This window comes from Lutra lutra, chromosome 15 (assembly GCF_902655055.1).
Source record: "Lutra lutra chromosome 15, mLutLut1.2, whole genome shotgun sequence".
NCBI classification, from domain to species: domain Eukaryota; kingdom Metazoa; phylum Chordata; class Mammalia; order Carnivora; family Mustelidae; genus Lutra; species Lutra lutra.
Genome location: NC_062292.1, coordinates 66,262,647 through 66,273,946, shown reverse-complemented (window position 1 = coordinate 66,273,946; position 11,300 = coordinate 66,262,647). Strand labels below are relative to the sequence as shown.

At 40.6% G+C, this 11,300-nt stretch overlaps 1 protein-coding gene and 1 pseudogene across 1 annotated transcript; both read right to left on the bottom strand.

The window, feature by feature from the left end:
- Nucleotides 1–1,616: 1,616 nt before the first annotated feature.
- LOC125085611 (olfactory receptor 6K3-like) lies at nt 1,617–2,540 on the bottom strand (annotated as a pseudogene).
- A 3,637-nt stretch (nt 2,541–6,177) lies between these two features.
- On the bottom strand, nt 6,178–8,784 carry LOC125085610 (olfactory receptor 6K3-like). Its single transcript, XM_047704072.1, has 3 exons — nt 7,968–8,784; nt 7,370–7,470; nt 6,178–6,243 (listed from the first exon to the last, which is right to left on the bottom strand). The coding sequence occupies exons 1-3, from the start codon at nt 8,779–8,781 to the stop codon at nt 6,178–6,180; spliced, it is 981 nt and encodes a 326-aa protein (XP_047560028.1). The 5' UTR covers nt 8,782–8,784.
- Nucleotides 8,785–11,300: the final 2,516 nt, after the last annotated feature.

Sequence of the window (11,300 nt, the reverse complement as noted above, 5' to 3'; positions counted from 1 at the left end):
ACTTTTGTTTGTTTTCTTTATTTTTGATGACTATTATTCATGTTCAAAATCACTGGGTAGAGCTTGGGATGCTGTGTAGGACCAAAGTTTGTTCCTTGTATCCAAAGCCTCCTCTCCACGCCCAGGGGCCTGTTACAGTGGCCCTTTCATTTTAATGGTTTCCTTGGCAGGACTCAGAACTCTAATTCTTATGGCAGATGTAGCTGTAGACCAAAATCTTTTACAGTTAGTCACTAATGGGCCCTTTTCTTTGTTGACTGTGGCATCCTAAACTCAGACTTTTGAGGCAAAGATGTCCCAACTTTACTTAACATGCCATCCACTGAAGAACAGGGTCAAGGTTTTAAACCCACCATTTGATGAAGAGAAACATCGATACCCATTAATAAACCTGTATCTACAGGCTCCAACTTATATCTATCAAAATCCAAGTTCTGTTTGGAATTTCCAACACTTTTATCAGAAAGACTACTTCAAAATATTTCCCAGCTAAGCCCTTCTCTTGCCTGTATTGAACTCCCTTAAATTTTGTTTCATATATAGTATGACTTTACATTTTGTCTATTGAAGTCGCCTTTCCTTGTTTCCACCAATTTTTGTTTGTTTATTTGTTTGTTTGTTTGTTTGGTTGGTTGGTTTGGTTTGTTCTGTTTTTTGAGATATGAGTGTGATGTCTGCTGGGAAGTATGGTTTTGTGTTCTGTGTGTCTTTTGGGTTTAGGGTATCTAAAGAAATTAGTATGAACTTGGTTTTCATCATTTTGTTGGACAGTTGAGGAAGAAAATTTAAACATGGAGGATATATTACTATTTTCATACCAAAAGTTTTACTTGCATTTTATAAAGATAATTAAAATGATTGTGCATAAATGATGATAGAAACTTAAGGCAATAGTATTGGATATAACAAGGAAAGTTTTCAGAGCTTTCTATTAAGAAGTCAAATGAATCATATTTTAATTAAAGCTTCCATTTTATGGATGCACAGAAGACTTTTCTGCTAAAGAAAATAAAGATGCTTACCCCTGGGAGGCAAGCAATGACTAAGATCCTTATCTGTGTGTATCTGTGTGCACTGAAGTGTGTTGATGTAAATAGTGCCCCACACTGTGCTTTCTTTATGAAGTGGTCTGGCAACAGTAATAATTTACTCTTACTAAATGTATATACTTATTATTCTAATGAAGATCAAAATAATTACTAAAAATAAAAATATAATTTATCTCCTTAAGTATCATTTTTGCTTTTTTTTAAGATATCTGCTTCTGACAAATCTTATCACATAATCCTGATCTGTAATGAAATAGAAAAGTTCCCTGAGATCTATTACCTGAAGCACACGGCCAGCTTCTGAAGTGGTGAGTGAGTTTGCCTTTAATTACAACACTTCAGAAGAAAATAAGCAAAGTTTTCAACCCCATAATAAAAAAATCTTGACCGTATATACATCAGGTGTTATAGCTATGACAGAGTACAAATGTGTTTTCCTAGATAGAAGGGAAAGTAATCAGGAGAACAGACAGAAAGTTCAGTGACAAAGAAATAGGCATAGAGTAGTTTTATTCTTCAATCTGTTAGAGACACAGAGAACCGTGGAAGGGGACCTGCAGCTCAGAATTAAGCTCCAGATGTGCTCAAGGTTTTCCAAAGATGGGAGAGTCTTCAAATTGCATTCTTCATGTTCTTGTTTCTCAGACTGTAAGTGATGGGATTGAAAAATGGGGGAAGAAGAATAGACATCAGTGTGATGGCTTTGTCCAAGCTGGGGGTTGGGTGCTGTTGAAGCTCAAGTACAGGAGGGACACGGTGCCAAAGAAAATCAGGAAGACAGCGAGATGGCCCACATAGGTCGAAAAGACCTTTTGCCGACCCTCAGCAGAGGGTATCCTCAAGATCACAGCGATGGTTCTGATACAGGACAGGACGATGATTAGGACGGTGGTGATGATGGCCACAGCATAGATCATATCCTCAACCAGAACCATGGACGTGTCAGTATAAGCCAGCCTCAGCATGGGGACCAGGTCGAGAAGGTTTGACAGATCTGGTTGGGCAGTGTGGAGGAAGGGCAGTGTGGAAACCCACACGATCTCAGGAAGTAGGATGAGGGAGCTGAAGATGCAGGAGCTTGCCGAGAGCTGGGCACAGAGCCAGGGGGTCATGATCACCTGGTAAGAGAGGGTTGCAGATGGCAATGTACCTCTCAATGGCCATTGTGATCAACAAAATTCCCTCCAAATTTCCAAATGAATGGAAGAAGTACATCTGCAAGAGGCAGCCAGTAATGGAGATGGTCTTCTTCTCATTGATGGTGGCTGTGGTGCACCAGACCTTCCAGAAGGAGAAAATGCTGATGAGATTGTACATGGGATCATGGAGATGGGTGTCCAGCCTCACAGCAAAGAAGATCAGTAGATTCCCAAAGACAATAAAGGTATAGATGAAGAGTAAGGGAAAGGAGAACAGGAGGCCATCATCCTGGAGCTGGGGGAAGCCAGTGAAGATAAATTCTGCCTCTGCTGACAGGTTTGTGCTCTCCATATCCGAAGCAGAGCTCCTTGTGAGTGAAGGAGAGGGCACACACCAGCTCCCGGGGAGGTGCAGAAGAAAGGGGGGTGTACAGCTAGATAACTCCAATGAATAACAAGAAATTACTTGAAGGTTTTATTTTCTCCTAATGTCACACTCTTGTGCATTTGTGTTTGACATGCTTTCTCACTTCTTCAGAGGCGCAATCACGGAAACAGGTGTCTTCAATTGCGTTTAATGGTGCATTTATGTTCAGCTTAACCGGTAATACAACTAATTTGCATCTATAAGCTGCACACATTTACTATATTATTATCGAATAATTCAGATGTAATAATTCAGATCGAATAATTATATATATATATATATATATATATATATATATATATATAATTTTAGAAGTAAGGGGCACAAAAAAAAAAACAAAAAAAATACTAGAAGTTGTATTATGTATTACTTGTTTTTCTTTCCATCCCATTGGATCATCTTGCATATTCCTCTGTGGAGATTTCTGTTCTAGGGGATTAGAACATAGGCCCAGGGTCTGCTCTGAAACCCTGACTGAATCTCTTACTATCTACATGTCTTTTGGCAAATTACTTAATCTTTCAGGCTCAAGTACTCATTTGCAAAAATGAGGTTAAAAATAGTACCTATCTAAGAGGGATCCTGAAGATTAAGTAAATATCTACACAGGACATAAGCAACTTATTGAAAGAGTGGTAAAACCCAGCTCCCCGCACCTCTCATGTTCCCACAACACTGCTGGGAGCTTCTGCCCTGAAGGTCTTCCCTCCAAGCTTAGTGATGCCCTGTCTGCCTGTGGTAATGGGGACTCTGCAGTCCTCTAGCCCTGGCACCGCCCATCACTGCTACCCGAGGCTTTCCTCCTCCACTGCTGTGATTCCATCCCTAAGAGTAAGGGGCATGCATAAAAATAAATGTTACAGGGGCTGCAGTACACATGCCCAGTGGCTCTCAGAGGTGGTTCTGGCCTGGGCCTTTTCTTTTGTTCCATTAGTTATATTCGTTCTGTCATCCTTACCCTTACTTCTGCTCATCTCTCGCCTATTAATACGGCCGCTTTTCTTAAACTCTTCCTCAGGTGCCCATTTGCCTCCCGTTCTCTGCTCTCCATAATTGCGTTTGCTCCTGCGGTGATCTCGTCCACGTACAAGATCTCAACTATTACTACTTCAGGTGTTTTTCCGCAGTGGGTCCATGAGTTCCAAACCCACACATCTGACTCAGAACTCACCTCAGCTTCTCCTGCTAGCATCCCAGTGTTCTTCCCTCATGCACACCGCTTTGCAGGATCACCACAGTCTCCTGAGTCTATCATGTCCTCTGACTGTGAGGTACCCGCCGCTCCACCACTCCTCACCCTGCCCCTCTCCTGGCACAAAAGCAATGCATAATACCGGTCAAAAGTCTGCATATTGGAAATAGGTTCTCTCCACTGCTGACAACCCCCGACCTATCTCAAGTCATTTAGCCTTTCTATGCCTTTAATTCTTCTTCTGTAGGATGCAGAAAATACTAATACTGGCACACAAGGCTTCGGGAATAGGTAGACACTTTTAATAGCAGTAAGAGTACTGCGTAGTGTGGTGGGGTATGGAGTCACATTCTGTGGCAAGCACTGCCCCAAGCACAAGCTGTATTTCTTACTGAGTCTCTAGTGAAGTAAGATAATCCTCATTTTACAGAAGAAACACTGCCCAGAGAGTCTCAGCCGAAGTCAGAATACAAACCCATGCACTCATTCTCCAGTGACTTCAGCCCAGACACTTGACTGCCCCCACCAATACGTGTAAACATAATTTCAGTGCTTTAGAGTAGTGCCAGGAATATAGTCAGCACTCCAGAATGTTGGGCACTAGTACTCTGGGGTTTCTGTAGTGTATGTGTCATGTGTCATAATAATCATCAACGGCTTGTTTTTCCTTCTCTAGACCAGGCTCCTCCTTCAGGGCAGTAAACTAGAACAGGGTTGACATGTAAAAAATGGCCGGTATCAAATAAATTAACTTGGAGCCAAGAGACTGGGTAAAATTATAATTTAACCCACGAGATAGCTGTGGGGACACGTGAACAAAGATAATTAGGGACTGTCTGAAAAGGAAGTGTGACAATTTACTTTGAGTGACAATCCTAATCAAGTCTGGAAAAAATGACCTCTTGAAAGATGGCATCATAATGGAGTATCTGGTTTCATATATACCTGTGCCCAGCACAGGCTCCCCCTACACTTGTCACTGCCCTCCACCAACAGTCGAAGCTTCTGAGTCTTCAGGTTATGATGTTCTTATTCTTATGCATGCTAAGTGAATTCTTTCTCAAGACATCCATCTGTACTCACCTCTACCAAAGACCACAGGGACTGCTCTGTCTGTCTGGGTCTCTGGATCCTTGATATTCCTCCAGATGTTGTATATATTATACAAATAATATAATTAATATAATATAATATATTTTATAACCCACACATAATATAATATATTTTATAACACAACACACACACACATATATAATTTTTTTTAAAGGCATCCCAGGGAAGAGCAGGAAGGGGAAGTGGGTGCCATAGGAATTCCTGCCCTGCATCACAGTGGAGAGCATCATTTTCCTTTGTGGGGTTAATTAGCAGAAAGATCCCCTCTGTACTCTTGTCTCATTAGATTTTAAGATCAAAGTTGTCACCAAGTATTTTTTCCTGACTGTACTTGTCGCTCTGAACATGGCGAACCACTTTCTCCAGGTACGTGCGTCTATCAGGGCATCATGCAGAGTGTGTTTGTGTCGGTCCTGCTCTTCTCACATGAAAAAACATGTACGGAAAGTCTTGAAGGAAATATACCGAAACCAGAAAAAAAGCTTGAAATAATATTTAATAGAAAAATAAGATCATTTCCTAACAGGCATGTCATTGGGGTCTGTGCCAGTATTGAAGTGAGGGGAAAATGTCATTTTTTTCTCCTGCCGCAAATGAATGTGGATCTCTCTGACCCTGAACAATTTACATTGGTCCCGCTCACCTCTCTGTTGACAATGTCTCACCTTTTTTCATGGGATTATTCTGTGCTCCATACGCTCAATCCACTGCTCTGTGCTCCGTTGAAAACCCAAATTTCTTCCCCTCCTCCTTTCCTTCCTCCTCATCCTCCTCCCTCTTCCCCTTTCCTTCTCACCCCCCACTTCTTCTTCTTCTTCTCTACAATCTGTTAGCTTTTATTATGTAATCTTCTTGGAAATATGTATGGGATTTTTGATGAGAACACATACTTTCTTTCTCTTTTGAGTTTTTTCTAACATTTCTTCCTGTGACTTGGGGGCCTATTTTCCTTGTCTAACTTCTTATAATATTTTTCCTTGAAATTCAAAAATAATAATAAGCCATGGGAATAAAAGGCACAGTATAGGGAACACAGTGATGTTGTGATAGTGTTGTGTGGTGACAGATGATAGCCACACTTGTGGCCATATAGAAAAGCTGAATCACTCACTATATTGTATACCTGAAACTAATGTAACATTGTGTGCCAACTATACTCAAGTTAAAGATAGAAAAAAATCACATGAGGGATCTGAAAAAAATTTAACTGGCAAAATTGTATTTCTGATGATATAGCATAGTGTGAACTGGTCTATTTCATTTGAACAACTTTATTGAGATATAATCTGCATCCAGAGACCATATGTAATGTATACAATGTGATGAATGTGAACACACACAAACACCATACATAATCACCACAGTGACGTAACAGATGTATCCAGCACCTCCCAGAGTTGGTTCATGTTTCAGGTCACAATGCTTGTATGTAGTAAAGTATGAACCTTCACCTCTTCTACAGATCTTACACTCTTAACCATTCTATTTTTTAAAGATTATTTATTTATTTATTTGTCAGAGAGAGAGAGAGAGAGAGAACCCACAAGCAGGCAGAGTGGCAGGCAGAGGCAGAGAGAGAGAAGCAGGCTCCCCGCCAAGCAAGGAGCCTGATGTGGGACTCGATCCCAGGACCTAGGATCATGACCTGAGCCGAAGGCAGAGGCTTAACCCACTGAGCCACCCAGGCGTCCCCCATTCTATTTTTTAATCTGTAGTTGTTACTAATGCCTTTGGAATAATAGTAATAATAATAATAATAATAATACTTACATAGTAACAATAAAATTAATGTCTCAAAATCTATTTTAATGGCTTAAACATCGTATTTCCTTTCTCTTATCTATCAATCTTTGTGAATCTGATACATTAAATGTGTATAAATAGAATAAATGTGTGAAATGAAATAAATGGAAGCTATCAGTGTGTCAGTGGATGAATTATATGTTAGTTTTTTTTAAGATTGTATTTATTTGACAGAGAGAGAGATCACAGAGAAGCGGGGGTGGGAGGGGAAGCAGGATCCCTGCTGAGCAGAGAGCCTGATGTGGGGCTCAATCCCAGGACCCTGAGATCATGACCCGAGCCGAAGGCAGAGGCTTAACCCACTGAGCCACCCAGGTGCCCTTATATGTTAGTTTTATGGTTTAGTGTGTCAGGATAACATTCAAAGTGAGAGGGGCTAAGAGATAGCTAGCATCAACTTGCAGATGCATTGAACACTTTCTGAAGGCAGAGAAGCTTCTTTTAAAAAAAGAAAGATATTATATATTTATTTGAGAAAAAGAGAGAGTAGCAAGAAAGAGAGCATGAGTGGGGTGGGCAGAGGCAGAGGAAAAAAGCAGACTTCCCACTGAGCAGGAAACCTGATTTGAGCTTGACCCAGGACCTGGGATCATGACCTGAGCCAAAGGCAGGTGTTTAACTGACTGAGCCACCCGGGCGACCCAGGACAAAGAAGCTTCTTGATTGCAGCCTTCATATCCTTGTTTCTCAAGCTGTAGATGACAGGGTTGAGAAAGGGTGTAAGAACGGAGAACATCAGTGCAGTAACTGTCCACAGTGGGTGGGAAAGTGGCAGTAACTGTCCACAGTGGGTGGGAAAGTGGCAGTAACTGTCCACAGTGGGTGGAAAAGTGGCAGTAACTGTCCACAGTGGGTGGGAAAGTGGCAGTAACTGTCCACAGTGGGTGGGAAAGTGGCAGTAACTGTCCACAGTGGGTGGGAAAGTGGCAGTAACTGTCCACAGTGGGTGGGAAAGTGGCAGTAACTGTCCACAGTGGGTGGGAAGGTGGCAGTAACTGTCCACAGTGGGTGGGAAAGTGGCAGTAACTGTCCACAGTGGGTGGGAAAGTGGCAGTAACTGTCCACAGTGGGTGGGAAAGTGGCAGTAACTGTCCACAGTGGGTGGGAAAGTGGCAGTAACTGTCCACAGTGGGTGGGAAAGTGGCAGTAACTGTCCACAGTGGGTGGGAAAGTGGCAGTAACTGTCCACAGTGGGTGGGAAAGTGGCAGTAACTGTCCAAAGTGGGTGGGAAAGTGGCAATGACTGTCCAAAGTGGGTGGGAAAGTGGCAGTAAATCGCAGGCACATGAGGGACACGCTGCCATAGAACATCAGAAAGACACCAAGGTGAGACGCACAGGTGGAAAAGGCCTTTTGGCGGCCTTCAACAGAAGGGATCTTCAGGATCACAGTGATGATTCTGATATAAGAGAGAGCAATAATCAGGACAGCGAAGATGATGGCCACAGCATGGATCACATCCTCAATCAGAATCACTGATGTGTCTGTACAGGCCAAGTGCAGCACAGGCTCAAAGTCACAGAATATCTGATGGATCTGGTTGGGTCCACAGAAGGGCAGTGTGGAAATCCACACAATCTCTGGGAGCAACACAAGAAAGCCAAAGATGCAAGAGCCCGCAGAGAGCTGAGCACAGAGCCGGGGGGTCATAATGGTCGGGTAACGGAGAGGGTTGCAGATGGCTACATACCTGTCAATGGCCATGGTGGTCAACAATATGCCCTCCGAATTTCCAAGTGAATGGAAGAAGTACATCTGCAAGAGGCAGCCAGTAATGGAGATGGTCTTATTCTCACTGATGAGATTGGAGAGCATCTTGGGAATGGTGGTTGTGGTGTACCAGATCTCCAGAAATGAGAAGACGCTGATGAAATTGTACATGGGGTTGTGGAGACGGGTGTCCATCCTTACTGCAAAAAATACAGTGAGATTCCCGATAACAATAAATGTGTAGATGATGAATAGAGGAATGAAGAGAAGGAGGCTACCGTCTTCAAACTGGGGGAATCCAGAGAAGAGAAACTCTGTCACTGTCGAGGTTCGGTTAGTTGTTACCATGATCTCAGTGGCTTTAATTGTCATTGGTAGAAAGACACAGCTCCCTCCCTAGATGAAACAAAGAGTTAGATCTCTTGGTTCATGTAAGAGTCAAAGGAAGAAATGCTTTAGGTAGATGATCTATCTCCATCATTCTTGGATTAATTAAGCAGATATCCATTTAGTCTCTATTACATGCCTAATACAAATGTACATTTGCATTTTAATTTGGTAGTGAAGAAAGCACTCTGTATTCATGGAGCTGGTATTCCGATATAGGAGGCAAATGATAATAAATAAGATATTAACAATGTCATATTTATAAGCTACACTAACTAAAATAAAGTAGAATATTAGGGATACTAAAAGTAATCACCTTTTATAAGAATTCCCCTAAATTATTGTGAATCACACTAGTTAAATTCTCTAATATTTCCTGACTATGGATTAGACATTACAAACTTATATCCTGAACTTTCTGAAAAATCCCATTTTCACTATTCTCCTCCTTTTTCAGACCACAGTGTGGTTAGAGAAGAGGGAAAGCTTTTTAGGCAAATATTTGGAGGTAAAGCTATGGTAGGAAATTATTTCCAACAACAGAAAAGTTAAAGCTCATGGAGACTGGCCAGCACAGAGGGAAGAGCTGGGAGGAACTGAGCTTTAGTGTTCCAGAAGAAGAAAGAAAGCTCAGTGGGTGAACTTGGAGTTCCCTCTTTAGAACCTGCTTCTTGAACTCTTTCAGACTTCTAAATGTCAGTGCATCAGAGATATTGAAAAGAAGCAGTGTCTTACGGAGATAGCTAAGTCTTCCCACACAGATCATTTATACCTTAACAAAGGCCATCAAAAAATGAGGAAGAGGGGGCCAAAATATGAGAGTCCAGGACAATTTACATCCCTTGAAAGTGTCAGGAAGCATGAAGAGGTGTCTTAAGTCAGTACAAGGAAACTCATCAGGTGTACCTGGGACTTTTCCGCCCCTGGCAATTCAGAAACCTGGTCTATCAGAGATAGAAAATCAGTCAAAGGGAAATGTTGAGAACACCAAGGAAGTTGAAAGATAAGTTCTCTTTTGAGATAATGTGGAGCCATTTAAAAATGAGCTCCTCATATGATTAAATTAGAACACTTGATTATGCTGTATGCCAATATTCCCTGGGAAGACAGCCAAATAGTTCTCCCGAGCTGATACTATTTGAAAAATTACCCATAAGCAGAATCAATATAAAGCTTATAACTTTACTGAAGAGTGGCATTTGAAATTCCAAATTAACATGAGGCATTTGAAACATAGATGAACCCAAAGAAAAAAATATTTGGCTCATTCTGAGATGTTTTTCAGAGATCTCATTACAAAATTGAATATATATATTTTTGAAAAAGATCTTTTAAGAACTGCTTTATATAGAACTAAATTTGACAAATATTGGTTGCAGCTTCTAGAAAACCAAGTGCCCACAGAAAATTAGGAAATGTTGCTTACACGTATACATGTAAATCCCTCAGGTTTCATAAAATATTATGTTAAGTGTTTTTTTATAGTTATCAATTGTCATTAATTTTTCTGCTGGTTAGAGAGCATCTGGTACATGAATATTCATATATAAGAATGTATACATTATATATAATATATAGATTCATTCAACGTAATCTCACTTAAAATCCAAGTAGAGTGTTTTTTATAGATATTAAGAAGCTAATTCTAAAATATATATGAAAAGACAAGGGACTAAGGAAAACATTGTGAAAAAAGGGAACAAACCTGGAGGACAAAACTGCTGATAACATTTCCAGATTCACTATAATGCTAAAAAAATCAAGATAGTATAGTATTGTCAAGAGAATAGACACACTGATCAATGGAACTAAATAGAGTATAAAAATAGACATTCATACAAATGGCCAAGCCAGAGAGGAAAAAAAGCATTTTTGGCAAGTTGTACTGGAAAAACTGGAAACAAATGTGCTAAAAAAAAAGTTTTGCATCATATACAAGAATTAACATAAAATGGATCATAGAACTAAATGTAAAACCAAAAACCATAAAATATCTCCCAGAAACTAGAAGAGAACATCTTTATGACCTTTGGTTCAACAAAAATGTATATGCCAGAACATCAAAAGCACAGTACGTAAAAGAAGAAAAAAAAAAAAAACCTGACAAATTGAGTTTCACCAAAATTGATTGCTCTGCAAACCATACTATTAAGGGAATGAAAAGAAAAGCCATTCTGGGAGAAAGTGTTTGTGAGACATGTATCCAACAGAAGACATATCCAGAATACATGAAAACTCAAAAACTCTTAAAGCCACAGTGAGACACATCACCATAACACATCTATAAGAACAATCACATTTTTTAAAAAACAAAACAGCTGGTGATGCCACAGGCTAGGGGAAGCATAGAGCAACTAGATCTCTCTGATAGCGCTGGTAGGAATGCGAAATGGTGCAGCCACGAGGGTTGATTTCAGTAGTTTCCTATGAAGTCAAACATACATTCAACATGTCACCCGACAACTCCACTCCTAAGTATT